The 17,439-nt window shown below is 53.8% G+C and overlaps 2 protein-coding genes across 8 annotated transcripts; both read right to left on the bottom strand.

The window, feature by feature from the left end:
• Positions 1-364: 364 nt before the first annotated feature.
• Positions 365-5,426, bottom strand: LOC139681628 (aldehyde dehydrogenase family 3 member A2-like). The gene is made up of 11 exons (XM_071575142.1): positions 5,318-5,426; positions 4,358-4,531; positions 3,917-4,148; positions 3,745-3,830; positions 3,448-3,656; positions 3,156-3,273; positions 2,903-3,044; positions 2,566-2,732; positions 1,857-1,956; positions 881-1,116; positions 365-733 (listed from the first exon to the last, which is right to left on the bottom strand). Exons 2-11 carry the CDS (start codon positions 4,517-4,519, stop codon positions 716-718), a joined length of 1,470 nt encoding a protein of 489 aa, XP_071431243.1. The 5' UTR covers positions 4,520-4,531; positions 5,318-5,426; the 3' UTR covers positions 365-715.
• Positions 5,427-5,967: 541 nt separating this feature from the next.
• LOC139681627 (aldehyde dehydrogenase family 3 member A2-like) lies at positions 5,968-14,512 on the bottom strand. Of its 7 annotated transcripts, none has more exons than XM_071575139.1 (12): positions 14,488-14,512; positions 12,716-12,889; positions 12,095-12,326; positions 11,923-12,008; positions 10,868-11,076; positions 10,617-10,734; positions 10,350-10,491; positions 10,012-10,178; positions 9,775-9,874; positions 8,810-9,045; positions 7,737-7,860; positions 5,968-7,429 (listed from the first exon to the last, which is right to left on the bottom strand). In XM_071575139.1, the coding sequence occupies exons 2-11, from the start codon at positions 12,875-12,877 to the stop codon at positions 7,780-7,782; spliced, it is 1,533 nt and encodes a 510-aa protein (XP_071431240.1). In that variant the 5' UTR covers positions 12,878-12,889; positions 14,488-14,512; the 3' UTR covers positions 5,968-7,429; positions 7,737-7,779. The 7 variants fall into 7 exon arrangements, with proteins under 7 accessions (XP_071431240.1, XP_071431239.1, XP_071431235.1 ...); XM_071575138.1 differs by lacking the exon at positions 14,488-14,512 and adding an exon at positions 14,065-14,340; XM_071575134.1 differs by lacking the exon at positions 14,488-14,512 and adding an exon at positions 14,044-14,340.
• Between the last annotated feature and the right edge of the window lie 2,927 nt (positions 14,513-17,439).

Consider the following 17,439-nt stretch of genomic DNA (forward strand, 5'->3'; position numbering starts at 1 on the left):
CAATGCCCCGTCTTTGCCCCAGCAGCCCCAAAAGCAGCGCAGCAACAGTGCAATGGCACTCCTTGAGTCCTTGGGACAGCCTGGCTGCACTACTAACTGAGGTCAGAGAGCCTTTACTGTCATCTCAGGTGGCCTTTGCACACCTTGGATGGCTAAAGACGGTTCCTCCGCAATGAGCATCACCCACTCGGATGTGAATCCCGTAAAGGACGGGATGCTGCAGTTTCTTTGAGGCTCCTTCTTTGTGCTCCAGGGACAAGCAGCCTGGACTGTCCCCTGCAGGGAGATCCACAATTTGTTAGGCTTATTGCTGTAATGAGCCAGCTTCCTATGTGGATCAGGCAGGCATGATGGAGATAACAAGATCAGCAACAAGTGGCTTTGTTCAGATACCCTTGTGATAAACACTCCCCCATTCCCAAGAGTTTTTACATAAGCTCCTGTTTACAAAGAAGGGTGGATGCTGTTTCCTTCCATCTGCCACCCACTGCTCAGGCATGACCCATGGCCTAGGTCTTGATCAATTCCTGTTTCAGCAGGAATTGGAGCCTTCAGCTTGGGGTGTCTCTGCTTTAGCTACTTTTTGTTGTCTTCTACCTCTTCAGTGTTGGCTGCCTTGGAAGAATCAAAATTGCAGCAAAGTTCAGCACTAGGACTGCCCGGAGTGAGTGGCGGGTTCTGGGGCCAGGAAGCTGCTGGCTGCCTATCACCCCTCTCATTGCGGGGATAATATCTGGAAAGGCACAAAAAAAGGGAATGAGACCCTCAGGGAGGGAACAGAGCCCGAGGGAACATGGTGATGGAAGCTGAGAGCAGATGGGGCTCAGGGGACAGAGCTGGGAGCACACATTCACACAGACAGCAGAGACCCAGAGCTCACCTTTCCCACCATTGCTTTCACAGCCCCCAGCAGGGCCGAAATGAACTGCCCCACTCGGCATTTCTGACAGTGCTTCAGGAGGAAGAGCTTGGCCAAATCCACCTTCTTCTGGCTCACAGGTGGGTAGCGCAGTTTGTTCATAGCCTCCATCTTCAGGTCCTTGATCAAGCAGGCACGGTGGTGGGAGAAGGTCTTGAAGGTGTACTTGCCACGGTAGGCACCCATTCCACTGTGACCTGAGGGGCACAACCCAGGCAGGTCACATCATGCACAGGGACTCCTGTGTTTCTTATATTCTGTTTGGCAGCCTCCTGGACACAGAGAAAGCCTGGTCATGCTGCTTCTCACAGCTGAAGCAACTGCTCTATTTCTTCAGGGCAGAGAAGCAAAGAGCAGCTGTATTAACTGCCCAGAAATAAGTGAGGACCTGCTCACTGCCTTGGACTGCTGCTCAGGCTGGCTGTGTGCACCCACCCTTGAAAGGTTAATGGCACCAGTTCTGTACCCCCCAGGGCCATCCCGCTTCTCCCACAAAATTTTCAGAGGGGTCAGTGACAGGGGGAACTGGGCCCATGATTTCAAGGAGTGGGACACAAGAAGGACATTCAGCATTCTGACATCAGTGACACCCCAGACCTCAGCCCTCTGCCCACAGCCAGGTTGTCTCTGGTAAATGACTCTGACAGTGATGGTGGAAACTCAACCAGCCACTTGGCCATAGGCAATTTCATCCCATGCCTCAGCACAGAACTAGAGCTCACATAAGTGCCAGAGGGTTTTCCTCTCTCACTTGGAGGCCTAAAAACCAAAACACTAATAAACCTTTTTACAAACAGAAAATAATAACAGGAAAAAAGCACAGAAAATAACATTAATGGGAAAATGCAGCTGGAAGTTTTTGGATTGCCAAAGGGGCACAACAGAACCTGGGTCAGAGGCTGATGCTGGGAGACTGAATCCAGGTGCAAGGACTCACCCACGCCACCAAAAGGCAGAGTCGGAACCACGGAGTGCATGATGACATCATTGCCTGTCATGCCACCACTGGAGGTCTCTGCTATCACCCGTCTGATCACCTGCCCAGAATGGGAGATGGCACAGAGAAAGGGGAAATCAAGATGGGACACAACACCATGTTCCAGAGCAGGGAGAGTTAAAGGTGGTACTTCCATCCCACTTTGTGCAGGGCACAGGCTGTGCCTCATTCCATAGGAGAGGCCAGTTTACATCACTTAAGCACAAGATCTGCTCAGCTGGAACAGCCACAACCTGAAAGGCTCCATCTCAGTGGGACAGGTCAAAGGCAGAGGTGCATCCACCCGGAACCTGAGGTGCTCCTGAGCCCTCCCACCCAAACCAGCTGGGGCTGTTGTGCCAGAGCAAAGCCCTGACCTGAATTCCTGAACTGGCATAACAGAGCCTGGAGCGGGGGCAGGAGACGTGCCAGGAAGCAGCACCCACCTGCGTGGGCAGCAAGCCAAAGGGTGGGGGGAGATGTGCAAACCCAGAGCCCTTCAGCAGGAGACTGGGAGCTTCCAGCAGCTCTGGGGAGACTCACAGACCACGTAAGACAAACAATGTGGGTCACACAGAAAAGGAACTGACATGGATCCTGAAGGAAGCAGTGTCTGGGACCAGCCAAGTTCAGGATCCAACTGCACAGAGACACCACTGCCCAGACCCACCTGCTTGTTGTTGGAGAAGACATACAGGGCAAGGGGCTTTTCCCGACGGTTGATGAACTCAATGGCTTCCTCTACACTCTTTACAGTCACAATGGGAAGGACAGGTCCAAAGATTTCCTCCTCCATCACCTTTGACTCCGGGGAAACGTCTGTGAGGATGGTCGGTGCTGCAGCAAACAAGGGAGTGGGAGAACAGCATGAGCAGGACAGTAGACCTGGTCCATCACAGGACCTCCCTGCACTGCCTGTGTGCAACGTGACCTGAGCAAGCCACAGACACACAGATCCCAAAGGGCACCTGCTGACACCTCCCCTCCCCAACGGCAGCCAGAAGCACCTATGAAGCAGGAGGCCTCATCAGCCTCTCCTCCGTGAGCGATCTTCTGCCCTTCCAGCAGGCTCAGGACCCTCTTGAAGTGACGCTTGTTGACGATCCTTTCATAATCTGGAGATGACTTGATGTCCTCCCCATAGAATTCCTGACAAAGGGCACAGCAGAAACAAAGTGCTCAGCACACCTTCCAGCAGCCACAGCTCCAGGAACTCAGACCTGGACACAACTCCCATGGCACAAGGGACTCCCTCCTCACCTGCAGAGTTGCCTTGATGTTCTCCACCACCTTGTCCTGGATGGATGGGTCACAGAGGATGTAGTCTGGGGCGATGCAGGTTTGCCCACAGTTCATGTACTTCCCCCATGTTATCCGCCTGCAGGGAAAGGGAGATGGTTTCTCCACAGTCAGTCCCTTCCACATTCCACAGCCCAGCTGACAGCACCTGAATGACATCTGTGATCTGGGGACAACGGTCCAGAGATGTCCTCCTACCCCACAGGGTCCCTGCCCCATTGTTGAAGCCCTATCAGGGCTTCAATGGCCTGACCTGCAGGCGACGGCCAGGTCACAATCCTTGTCGATGTAGCAGGGGCTCTTCCCACCCAGCTCCAGGGTGACGGGTGTCAGGTGTTTGGCAGCTGCTGTCATCACGATTTTGCCCACTGCAGAGTTGCCAGTGTAGAGGATGTGATCAAACCTCTGTGTCAGCAGCTCTGTTGTCTCAGGAACCCCTCCAGTGACCACAGGGTACAGCTCCTGCAGGACAAGGATATCAGGGTGACCCCAACCCAGCACATTCCCTTGGCACAGAGAAACCTTAGGGCCATCATGAAGCCTCACTCACCCGGTCCAGGTACTGGGGGAGGAGCTCAGCCACCAGCTGAGCCGTGTTCTCGCTCACCTCCGACGGCTTCACCACCACAGCATTGCCTACAACCCAGACACAGCACAGCCCCTGAGCCCCCACACTCCTCTGCCCTGGCACCCACCCACAGCCTCAAAGCCACACGCCCCACCTGCTGCGATGGCCCCGATCAGAGGCATAATGACCAGGATAAAAGGGTAGTTCCAGGCCCCGATGACCAGCACCACTCCCAGTGGCTCAGGGTTGATGAAGATCTCATCCCGCATTGTCAGCAGGTCCTTCTTCACATGCTGAGGGGCTGCCCAGGATGGCAGCTCCTCTATGACCAGGGCCAGCTCTGTCAGCACACCCAGGATCTCCTGGCTGTACGCATTGGGCCCACCCTGCAATGACAGGGAGCTTGGGGAGGGGATGGCAAAGGCACCCACCTCCTACATCCACTGTGGCAGCCTGAAGAGTCAGAGCAAAGTCATCCAGATCCATGGTGGGGGACATGACAAAAAATCTGTCACAGCAAGGGCATTCCTGCTTTCCTTGGGGCTGCCCCCTGTACACGCACAGCAGAAGGGAGAGCCCCCCTGCCAACCCAGACCTTGTGCAGATCCGCATGGAGGGCTGCCAGGATATCCTTCTCCTTCTCCTGCACCATCCGCTCCAGGGCCTTCAGCTGCTGGATCCTGAACTCCAGCGAGCGGCTCCGGCCCGAGTTGAAGGCGGCTCTCGCCCTCCCAACGACCTGCTGCATCCTCTCCATGGCTGCTCAGGGCTGTGGGAGACACAGCAACACCCGGCTCAGAGTGGGAGACACAGCAACACCCGGCTCAGTGTGGGAGACACAGCAACACCCGGCTCAGTGTGGGAGACACAGCAACACCCAGCTCAGTGCAGGAGACACAGCAACACCCAGCTCAGTGCAGAGCAATCGAGGGCTGCTTAGCCCTGAGAGGGAACATTTAATGTGGGGCCACTGCCATGAGATGTCCCACCCAGGGCACGGCTGGGAGATGTTCACCTCCTTGGAGAGGAGCTCCTGCCCCAAGATCCCTGCTCAGGGCTCACACGCTCCGAGCCCTGTCCTACCAGTGTAGGGTCTGACACGGCACCTCTCACAGCAGTCTGTGGGTGCTTTCTCTCAGCTTGGGACACCCTCAAACCCACTGTCCACTCCACCCTCTGCTCACAGGAATGCTCCCAAAGAGCTAAAACATGGAGATGACCGTGGCCTGGGTGGGCATCTGGCTGAAGCAGAGCTGTGTGCCCAGAGTCAGTCTGCAGCCAACTTCCCCATAAATAACTCCAAGACCCTCTCATGGCTTTGAAGAAACAATGACAAAAAATTGCAGGGGTTTCACCTCCTTCCCAGGAGCAGCATTTAATGTTTTAGCCAGGACCAGAGATCTGCATCCCTGCACAACCAAACCAGAGGTGAGGTTCCCCTATAACCATTAAAATCTGCCCTTCCCAGCCTGCTGCCACAGCTGCCTGACACACCCCTGGTCCCGTTCAAGAAAGCAATTAACTCATTAAAAAATGAAGGAAAAAAGAGAGTTACCTGCAGAGGAGCTCCTCTCTCCACCAGTGTCATGCAGTGATTGCAAGCAGGTGCAAGCCCTTCCCCTGCCATGGCTGGGGCGGTCCCTCCTCCCACGCGCTGGCCTTGGCTCAGGACTCTTGCTGGATACACCATGCCCTTTACCCAGCTATATCCTCTGCTGTGAACACACAAGCCCTGGATCTCCACATCCAGCTGGAGCAGTAGCTCAGGCATTGCAAGAGAGACCACGTGGCTTTGGCCATGTTGTGCGCACGAGGCTGAGGAAGCGCCTTCCACGTGCCACAGCTGCTGTTGGGAGCCAACACACAGACACAGGATCCGAACAAACCCCAACCAAGCAGTGCCTGCAGCTGGGAGGCAATCAGGGATGGCTTTGTGCATGAGAAGCAGTCCAGCTACCTGCCAGTCCTCAGTCCCAGCTCACCCCATGCCCTGCCTGGCTTCAGGCACATCTCAGTGCCTGCCAGAGCTCTGGGGACCCTTCCCCACGAGCAGGGAGGTCATTGTCACAGGAACATGTCCTCCTGCACCCAAGCAGAGGCATCTCACAACACATGTGTGACATTTGGCCAAGCCATGGCCAGAGCTGGGAGTGGCAGAGGATGAGCAAGATTCCTCCAGACTCCAAGGACTTACCACACTCAGTCTATTACTTAAATTCTCAGTGTTTATTTAGTACTTGCAAAATATATCATCAAAAAGGCTTAGCACATGGATTTTCACCAGACATGAAGAAATCCTACTTATTGCACAGTAAATATAATTTTCTACTCTATATTAATTGTATTTAGTAGTAATTGTTTTAATTTGCCTTATTTTAACATTAATATTTCTAAGGCTCTTTCACCTTCCATTCCTTCAGCATTCTTCCCCCAAGCTAGAACAAGTCCCACATTATCCCTCATTGCAAGATTCCAGAAGCCCCAGAGGTTCAAACACGAAGGAACACACACTCTTTCAGTAATTGTTTTCCCTTTGAGAAGTCTGACCAGGAACAGCTTTGCATTGGCTTTGGCTGGGGTGGAGTTAATTTTCATTATAGTCACTAAGTCTCTTCATAGTAGGATGGTACTTTTTTGGATTTGTGACATTGGGAATGATGGCATTTGTCTTCCCAAGTCACCATCAGGTGTGATGATGCCCTGGCTTGCTGGGAATGGCTGAACACCTGCCTGACAAGGGGAATTAATGAACAGATTCCTTAATTTGCTTTAATTTGCCTGCATGCCCAGCTTTCACTTCACTATCTTTAACTCAACCTACAAGTTTTCGCCCTTTCACTCTTCTGATTGTCTTCCCACCCCACTGGGAATAAGGGAGTGACTGCATGGAGCTGAGCTAACCCATGAGGTACTTTGTAATTCCCACTTCTCTAAACAGGCCTGAAAGTTGTTTTGCACATGCGTAAGACACTCATTGGCACAATACAGGCAGTGCAGGTATCACCTTTGTAATTTTCCAACTGTGAAATAATTGTTACAGCCATATGATGAAACACAAAGCCCCCCAAAAAAGGCACCAGTCTGCATCCCCTGACCGTCTGTGGATGATTCCAGTTTGCAGAGATCCATGAATATTTCACCTCAATTAAATGGCAAGGGGGAACCTCTCTGGGTTTATTCACAACCATCACTCTTGGTCAAATGCATCAGCCAGCACGGCCTGTCTCAGACTTGTCACCAAGAGGGAGGGTGTTCAGAGCACAACAGGAGACAGGCCATCCCAAAATCTGTAGGGAAAACACTGCCAAACCAAGGACTGCTGAAACTGAGGCTCCTGTCGGTCACTGAAGGAAGGCAATGGTTTGGTGTGCCCCTGGAAGCAGCACTGGGACGGAGAGAGGGACTGGAATTTCTTGCTCTGCAGTCCTCCTTCGGAGAGCTTGTCCCCTCAGATCGTTCTGTTCCAGCATGGCTTTTTAGTAAAGAGGAGTCTGAGCCTTCTCGTGGTTAGTGCCTCTCTAAGGCTACTCTGTGTGCTCGACAGCTCACTGAAATCACCCAGAACAAAAGAAAATAATGACTTCCCAGCTTAAGGAAACAGACACAAAGCAAGCACCCAGAGTACAACTTGCACACGTGCCTTCTCCTCTCTTCATCAGTAAACCACCTGTGAAAGCAAAACAACACCAAGGTCCTGTGAAGGATTTGTGAGACAAAACCAATTCCCTTTCTAGAACACCTGAAGCACAGCCTCTTCCCTCGGTGGCTTCCCCAGGGTGCAGCTCCCCTGTTCCTGCCCCTCAGCATGCACTGGATGGTTATCTTGGATGCCATACGAGCTCCATGCACTGCCAGGGAAAGCCTTGTGCTCTGGCTCTACGGAAAACTTTCTCCAAGCCCCACATTCACTACTCTACAAAGCTTTCCCCAATCTCAAACTAGGTCTACACACAGGAGAAGAAAAAGGCTCCTACCTCACTGTGCCAGCCACAGCAGTGCTCTGAAACCTGCTCCTCCTTACCACCCGCTGGGCCTGCCCAGCCTCTGCACAGCCAGCACAACCAAGAGGGCTTTTCTCTTCAGCACAGACTGGTGGTTCTGAGAAACCCAAATGATTTCAAGATGCTGTGAGTTTCCCCCCTCATTCACCTAGACAGGACCTGCCTCCCTGGCTGATGCCTCTCAGCCTGAGCCAGTTCTTGGCTTTTACATCTCCTGGAATATGTGGGTAGGTTATTTTCCTGGCTTGCTGGGCTCCTGTGCATCCCCTCACAGCAGTAACAACACAGACTGCCACCTCCTGTCCCCTTGGGCTGCTCCCTTAAGTTCACTAAAACCCAGGGATGCACAGCTGAGCCTTGTGAGGAGCAGCCAGTGAAGGCACACATAGTACCTGGTTTGTCAGACACAGAGAACCAACAGTGACCATACTTGGAGATCTAGATCTTCCTCCTCCACCTCAGGAGGCATCTTGAGGCCTCCAGCCAGCACCAGCAGGCCTCTGCCTCCTGCAGCGAGGGGAGGACATCCCACCCTTCTGCACTACCCAGCTGGAAATAAGGGAGGCAATGGGAATAACTGAGCTGAGGTCAGACAGGGGCTGCAATTGGATGAGGAACAAGAGATCACTGCAGACCCAGGCTTTGGGACACAGCTTCCCTTCCCAGGTGCCATGGCACAAAGTGCAGCTGCCAGGGCTGGGAAGCAGCTCAAACCCTGCTGAAGGAAACCCTGGAGTTGAAACCACTCCTAACCTGTCCAAAACTACCAACCTCTGCCTCTGGAGGGAGTATCCCACAGATGTCACCTACCAGAGCAGTGCAACAAGTAATACAGCAGCCTGGGAGATCTCTGAGGACATTCCTGTTCTACAGACCACTTGCACGAGTGAGAGGATCTTGGTAATTTGAGGTGGGACAGATATCATAAGTCTCAAGACAGAAAAAGAGGTCAGACTTTAAGAAAGGGCTGCAACTGCCATGAGTGAACTCGCAGATGAGGTGAATTGCATGTGCACCCACATAGAGAGCAGAGACCCAAAACTCACCTTCATCATCACCGCTGCCACAACCCCCAGCAGGGCCAGGATGGCCAGTCCAATTCGGCCCCGGTTAAACCGCCTCAAGATGATGAACTTGGTCCAATCCACCTTCTTCTGGCTGACAGGTGGGTACCGCATTTTGTTGGTACTCTCCATCTTCAGGTCCTTGATCAGGCAGGCGCGGCGGTGGGAGAAGGTCTCGAAGCTGTGCTTGCCGTGGTAGGCGCCCATCCCACTGTGACCTGAGGGACACAACCCAGGCAGGTCACCCATGGGTTCAGCCACTCAAACCTTTAGCCACTTAAGGGCAACTGACCCTTCCTCCCCACAGCACTTCTTAGTCTCTGAGTGTCCATCTGGACTCCACCCTTCTTTCCCATCTCATTTTCACTACACACTCTCCAGTATTTTGTTGGGATCCCTGGGCCTCTGAGGTATTTCCAGCTCTTCCCTGGATTTAGGTCCCTCTCAAAGCACCGTGCCAGGGCTCTGGGATCTGACAGGTGCTGTGAGAAGGGTTTCCTGAGATGCTGTGCAGGGTACCCCTTTGTGTTCCCACTCCAGGGCAGCATGTGCTGTTCACAGTGGTTCACTGCCAGCCCGGGGGCACTGACATCCCCAAACCTTCTTCTGCAAAGCTTCCATGGGCTAATCCATAACCTGTTCCAATTCCCTCCCAGCTGAATTCCCACCCCTTGCACCTGCAATTACTGCTAATCATTCTGATTACAGCTAATGTTTTTAATGCACCTTTCACATCAGTCTGTACGAAATGCTTTGATCTTTCCAAAACTACACCCAAAGGTTTTCCCTTTTCTGGCCCCTGTCCTAATGCACTCCCGGAATGGATTACGATTATCAAGATCTGCCTCACAGAGGCCCTTGGGCTGCAACAGGCACAGGGATACGATTTATTCCCTGGGTCACACCCTGCAGCAATTTCTAATGCTCAGAAAGTTGCAGTAACTTACCCACACCACCAAAGGGCAGGGTTGAGAGGAAGAAATGCATAATGACATCATTTCCAGTCACGCCCCCACTGGAGGTTTGCGAGATTACTCTTTTGATTAACTAGAAAAAGAAAACAAAATAAACAAAAGAATACAAAGCTCCAGAAGAGATCAGACCATGTATGTGAGGATACTGGGAAGGGAACTACAAGACAATAAGCCATTGTGTTCACTTTCTCTCACACAGTCCAGACCCACCTGCTTGTTGTTGGAGAAGACATACAGGGCAAGGGGCTTTTCCCGACGGTTGATGAACTCAATGGCTTCCTCTACACTCTTTACAGTCACAATGGGAAGGACAGGTCCAAAGATTTCCTCCTCCATCACCTTTGACTCCGGGGAAACGTCTGTGAGGATGGTCGGTGCTGCAGCAAACAAGAGAGCGGGAGAACAGCATGAGCAGGACAGCAGACCATGGTCCATCACAGGACCTCCCTGCACTGCCTGTGTGCAACGTGACCTGAGCAAGCCACAGACACACAGATCCCAAAGGGCACCTGCTGACACCTCCCCTCCCCAACGGCAGCCAGAAGCACCTATGAAGCAGGAGGCCTCATCAGCCTCTCCTCCGTGAGCGATCTTCTGCCCTTCCAGCAGGCCCAGGACCCTCTTGAAGTGACGCTTGTTGACGATCCTTTCATAATCTGGAGATGACTTGATGTCCTCCCCATAGAATTCCTGACAAAGGGCACAGCAGAAACAAAGTGCTCAGCACACCTTCCAGCAGCCACAGCTCCAGGAACTCAGACCTGCACAACTCACACTGGACACAACTCCCACGGCACAAGGGACTCCCTCCTCACCTGCAGAGTTGCCTTGATGTTCTCCACCACCTTGTCCTGGATGGATGGGTCACAGAGGATGTAGTCTGGGGCGATGCAGGTTTGCCCACAGTTCATGTACTTCCCCCACGTTATCCGCCTGCAGGAAAAGGGAGATGGTTTCTCCACAGTCAGTCCCTTCCACATCCCACAGCCCAGCTGACAGCACCTGAGCTGGGGATGTTCTCCTGCCTCACGGGGTCCCTGTCCCACTCAAGGTGCAATGGCCTGACCTGCAGGCGACGGCCAGGTCACAGTCCTTGTCGATGTAGCAGGGGCTCTTCCCACCCAGCTCCAGGGTGACGGGTGTCAGGTGTTTGGCAGCTGCTGCCATCACGATTTTGCCCACTGCAGTGTTGCCAGTGTAGAGGATGTGATCAAACCTCTGTGTCAGCAGCTCTGTGGTCTCAGGAACCCCTCCAGTGACCACGGGGTACAGCTCCTGCAGGGCAAACAAAAGCCTTACAGTTACCTTGATTTAAAGCACATATATCAAGGCAGCAGCTCTGCACGTGGCAGAGTGTAGGATTATTTGTCAGATACCTTAGAATCTGGCTAAAAGACAGTGATAACAGAGACATGCTCTGCTCCTGCCTCTGAAATGAAGTTTCACTTCCCACTTTGTGCCACATGGACTAAAAGAAATTGAGGTTAAAGCCAGGGCTGAGTCAGGCTCCTGCACAGTAAGAATTACAGCATAAAGCATCGTCAGGCTCTCCCACGGACTGTCTCCTTCCTCTGCTATTGCCTCCCACCTAGAGAGTGCATTAATTCTCTGGAGGAAACTGCACAGCTGTCAAAGCAATAATATCTCAGTGACACAGTGCAATGGATGTCAGAACACTCAGGCAAGTGGAGGAGAAACAACACATCCTACTACGAGTGTGGTTCAGCAGGACATGAAAGCCCTGGATGTGCTGCCATGGATCACAGGGTGCCCCGTTCTCAGGAAGTGTCAGGCACAGCCAGCATTCCAACAAAGCTGTGCTCACCTAGGGGCATCCCCAGCACAGCTCCAAAAGAGCAGCTGTGGCCAGGGGAAGTACATACACACCTCTTCATGTGGTCATGACTGTCAGACTATCATGTTGTAGCAGCATTATGTAATGTAAGCACATCAGGTTATGCAAACACAGGAAGAATATGTCAATATACCTTTGTACTTTAACAGTATTAAACTCTTCCTGTGCCTCCTGCTTATGCTCCTTTAAAAAGAGCGAGTCACTGCTTTGACTTGAACCTGCAGGAGCCCTCTGGAAGCAGGACAGATCACAACAGTCACACTCACCCGGTCCAGGTACTGTGGGAGGAGCTCAGCCACCAGCTGAGCCGTGTTCTCGCTCACCTCCGACGGCTTCACCACCACAGCATTGCCTACAACCCAGACACAGCACAGCCCCTGAGCCCCCAAACTCCTCTGCCCTGGCACCCACCCACAGCCCCAAAGCCACGCGCCCCACCTGCTGCGATGGCCCCGATCAGAGGCTGCATGACCAGGACAAAGGGGTAGTTCCAGGCCCCGATGACCAGCACCACTCCCAGTGGCTCGTAGCCAATGTAGGCCTCGTCCCGCATCGTCATCAGGTTCTTCTTCACGTGCTGAGGGGCTGCCCAGGATGGCAGCTTCTCCTTCATCAGTGCCAGCTCTGCCAGCACGCCCAGGATCTCGTGGCTGTACGCATTGGGCCCACCCTGCAATGACAGGGAGCTTGGGGAGGGGATGGCAAAGGCACCCACCTCCCACATCCACCATGGAGAAAAAAGGTAAATTCTTCTGGCTCGGTCTCTGACACTGGCAGTGCTGCCCCAAAGGATCCCTGGCAGAAGACATTCAGTCTGGGAGCGTGACACAGAAACCAAAACCTTACAGACAGAACCTGTCTGTGCAGTCCTGCCCTAGACTACCCCTCCTTGAAAATGGTGACAGCAGACACTGGCAGCCCACAGTGGGAGCCAGGGCCATGGGGAACAAGAGCAAAAGCCACCTGGCACAGCAAAGGCAACCCTTGGTCTTTCCACTTTCCCTTGGGGGCTGACAGCTGTCTGTGCAGAGCTGATGGGAGAAACTCCCCGACTCAGACCTTATGCAGATCCGCATGGAGGGCTGCCAGGATATCCTTCTCCTTCTCCTGCACCATCCGCTCCAGGGCCGTCAGCTGCTGGATCCTGAACTCCAGTGAGCGGCTCCGGCCCGAGTTGAAGGCGGCTCTCGCCCTCCCAACGACCTGCTGCATCCTCTCCATGGCTGCTCAGGGCTGTGGGAGACACAGCAACACCCGGCTCAGTGCGGGAGACACAGCAACACACCCGGGGCAGTGCGGGAGACACAGCAACACACCCGGGTCAGTGCGGGAGACACAGCAACACACCCGGGTCAGTGCGGGAGACACAGCAACACACCCGGGGCAGTGCGGGAGACACAGCAACACACCCGGGGCAGTGCGGGAGACACAGCAGGACACCTGGGTCAGTGCGGGAGACACAGCAACACACCCGGCTCAGTGCGGGAGACACAGCAACACACCCGGCTCAGTGCGGGAGACACAGCAACACACCCGGGTCAGTGCGGGAGACACAGCAGGACACCCGGGTCAGTGCGGGAGACAGCAGGACACCCGGGGCAGTGCGGGAGACACAGCAGGACACCCGGGTCAGTGCGGGAGACACAGCAACACACCCGGGTCAGTGTGGGAGACACAGCAACACACCCGGGTCAGTGCGGGAGACACAGCAACACACCCGGGTCAGTGCGGGAGACACAGCAACGCCCGGCTCTGTCCCTCCCGCACACAGACCCCGACACTTCCCACATGCCCCAAACACGCTCCCACTCTCCACCTGCACGTCCCCCCATCCCAGCACGGGGAAACGCTGTAGTTTGGCCCCAGTTCTGCCGCGCCTCTCTGGAACCTTCACTAATGAAGTTAGAAAAGTTTGACAGGGCGCAGGGGGAGCGAACACGAGTGAGCGCAGGGACGGCACGGGGGAACCGGGCGCTGTCGCAGCGGGGCGAGCGCGGGGTCCCTGCCCGCAGCGCCGCACGGGGCGGTACCCAGTGAGGGGGATGTGACACCCACCCCGAGCGCCCACGGCGCTGGTGCCACAGCCGTGCCCGCGGCTGAGAGCGGTGCCGGTGCCTGTGCCGCTGCCCCCGGCAAGACCCCCCGCCCCCGGCACGACCCTCCACCCCCGCGGCCCCACCGCCCACCGGGGTCGCCGCCGCTTCACCCGCTTCCTTTTTCCGCTCACATGACGGAAGCGGAACGGGCGAGGCCGGGGGGCCGCCGCTCCCCCCGCGTTGCTGCCGGTGGTCCCGGAGTGCGGGGCGGCCCTGCAACGGCAGCGGGGTGCGAGCGGACAGCGGGGACAGGGAGAGCGGGGCGAGGCACGGGGATGCCGCCGGTGGTACCTGTGCTGGCTCCGCCGGTACCTGGTTTCGCTCCAGCGGTCCCTGCCTGGCTCCGCCGGGGATGCTCCGTGCGCGCCGCGGGGGAAGCGCGTCTGGCACGGCCGGGCCGGTTGTGAAACGCTGCACTGCGGCAGGAGGGCAGAGTCCCCCCGGGCTTATCCGAGCAGCGGCACCCACGGGTGTGCTCTGCCCTCCCAGCCCCCTGCCAGGGAGGGAAGCCGGGCGGGGAGGGGGTTGTGGGAGGCAAAGCGAGCGGCAGGAGTAGACCGGCCCGGACAGTGGAATTAACCTTGATACAGCGCGAGGGAAACGAGCCAGAAAAACGCAGAGACAATAGCTGAGACAAGGCTGGGCACATTCCAGTTCCAAATAGACTTGCCACAACTTGTTCTAAGAAGTGCGCGGGGATTATTTACAAATTACTCTCAGCTTGTTACAAGCTACCTTTGGTGCCATGCTCTACCCGGGCAATTTATTGCTAGTGCTGCTCAGGTGAAGCTGTGCCCACGAAGTCCATGCCCACCACACCTGACACACAGGGCTGGCAGTGGGTGCTCCTGCCCAGGAGATGGGGGCTCTGAGCATGGAACACTCCTCCTTCTGCAAAGTTTCATTTCATTTTCCCACATCAACACGGCTCGCCGAGGCTGGGAGTGCCCTTTAGCTCAGCAAACATCAAGCTTGGCTTCTGTGGTCACTTGGCCTCCCTAACACCTCACGGGCTGGGGCTCAGCGTGAACATTCCAGAAGCTGTTGCACAAATCTCAGCAGTAAACACCCAGCTGTGGGTGACATGAGCAACTGCCAATACTTGTGTGCAGGAGGCAACATGGGAAAGAAAAACAGGCTGGGCTTGACAGGGTCCTTCCAGGTGGTGTATGGAAAGAAGATGGGTTTGCATGAAAGAAGGTAGCTGTAGAAGAAGGAACATTCCTTGCAGGAGCATTACTCGATGCAAACATGCTCTCCTTGATCCTGTCAGCATCCTTGCAGGGCAAGTCAGAGCTCTGTCCAGGCACCACACTGCCTGGAGGTCCAAGGGAAATCAGATAAGGAATTAATTGCTACTGCAATCAGAGTAAAAGTCTCTGAGCTGTCAATGTGGAGCATTACATGGGGAAACAGTGCTGCAATTCACCCAAACTGGAATGTCAGCAGGAGCAGGGAGAGGGATATTTACATGTTTTCCACAGTGGCCATTATCCAGAGCTTGTAGAATTCTCACCCTTCAGCCTGAGTGTCCATAACTTACAGCATCCTGGGAGACAGTCTCTTTTGGTCCTTGTCAGGGACAGCTTTTAGCCACTTATGGACAGGAAACAAGGCTGAGGGTGGTTTTAAGTGTTGCAAAATACCAGTTGAATCTCCCTGGAGCAGCTGGGTGAGGTGCGTGGATTTCAGGAAGGTGTGGGATGTCGAGTGAGACAGAGGAGCACCCCAGACAGCACCAGGGAGATAGATGGTGTGCAGTGTGCTCCCCACACCTGGGAGTGCTTTCTATTTCTATCCAGTCACTAAGAAACAAAAAAGGGAACTATTTATGAGAAAGCAATGGAACTCCAGAGGAAGCAGGAGGTGAGCAGTCCTGGGGAGGCTCTGACTCCCAGGGTTGTACTTACAGCACCAAGAGATGTTTTATTGAGAAGCTGAGCTCAAGGCTCCCCTCTCCCCTCATTCCTTGCAGCCCTTTGTCATTACTCCCCTTTTGGAGTCAATTACTGCAGTGAGACAGGCTCCTGCCCTGCCCTAGGGAGCAGCAATTTGTTGCTAGTCCTTGCCCTGCTCCCAAAAACATCCAGCAGAGCCTGGGGAAGGAGGACTTTGGTTTGGAAGATAAGCTGTTCAGTATTTGGTTTCAAGAGTCCACCAAATAATAGAGTTAATCAATAATGTTTTTTTAGCTTGCACACCACACTCACAGAACTTTTAGGTTTTCAGCTAGGCTGACAATCCTCAATTTCTACTGAAATATCTGCCTAGCCTCAAATTCCAAGTGTTTTCCAGGAGCCACACAATGTGGCCAGTGGCACAAAATGGACGGATACAAAGCCCAAACAGCACTCAAGCATAAAAGCGGGTATAGAAGATGAACAACAGGGAGAGGTTTTAAGGAACCTACAGGAATAAATACAGCTCAGTTCATTTATGGCATCACTTGTTTTGAAAGCTGTGGCTGATCTCAGAGCCACAAGAAGGAGATACTGTGTCGTACAGAGCCGTGGTCTGTGGGCTGCATTGTAGACATAGCTGGGGCCATGGAAAATGTGTAAAGGAACACAAAGAAACAATGGGAATGATTGGCACAAGGACTGCAACAAGACTCAACAGCCCCACTGGCACTCGGTTTGCTTTCAGGCAGAGGGGAGGGGGGAGCCTGCTGTGCACAAAAGCCTATTGAAAAGGTGTTTGTCCGAAGGAGCAGTGCCAAAGCAGTTCCACCGGGCTCCAGCTGACTTGGAGACCTCAGGAGAGGGGTTGCCGAGATGGACTTCACTCCGCTGCAGAAAGGAGGAGCTCTATGAGCACTCTGGAGAAAGCCACAGCCCGGGCTATGGCTCGGATTGGACAAGGAGGATCAGGATAAATGAAGATTTGCTTAAAGACTTAAGTGTGCTGGGCAGTCAAGAAAGATAGTAGCAAGCAGAGCTCAGGGCAAACAAAGAAGTCAAAGGATCAGAACTTAAATAAAAAAAAACACCAAAAAATAAGAAACTGGGAACAAAAAGGAGGTGGGTCGTAAGTCAGGTCACAAGCCAGCCTATCTGAATTTCAAAGTCTCAACAGCCTTTAAAGGAGCAGGATCCAGCTTTCCTTGCTCCAGACAAAAAGCAAGCTTCACTTTTGGGTGCAGCTGGGCACAGCAGTGTGACACAGGTGAGTCACAAGTTACTGCCTCTGAACCCTGAGGTGACAGCAATCCTGGATTCAGCTGTACAAGGAGGCAACAAGAACTGTGCAGAACGTAGGGAGTCCCAGGAACAGCTCACACCTCAACAGTGCTGCTCAGAGTAACCTGTGGCATGTTAGTTGCAAGTTAAGTTAACTGGGTTTCCTTCTCTGTATCAGAAAAAGGGCTGAGTGTTCAACTTCTTGCTCTTAAAAAGCAGCAAATGTTTGAGTCAAAATGTGCTTTAGATTCCTCGGCTGACATTGTACACGATGGAAAGGGGAACGAGTACAGATCATGGCGCTCGAGGAGATGCCGGAGAGCTGAACTAGAAAAGCACATCAAATATCTCCTTTCAAGTTGTATCTTTCAAAGGCTGGGAAAAAAAAAAGCTTGGTAAAAACAAGCACCTGCTGTTCAGTGCAGAGAGCCGAAGACAGAGGACAGCTTCAGGATCTTTGAGGAATGAGTTTATGCAGAAAGACAGGCCATGAACATTGGTCTCCTCC

The sequence above is a fragment of the Pithys albifrons genome, chromosome 21, assembly GCF_047495875.1.
Source record: "Pithys albifrons albifrons isolate INPA30051 chromosome 21, PitAlb_v1, whole genome shotgun sequence".
NCBI classification, from domain to species: Eukaryota; Metazoa; Chordata; class Aves; order Passeriformes; family Thamnophilidae; genus Pithys; species Pithys albifrons.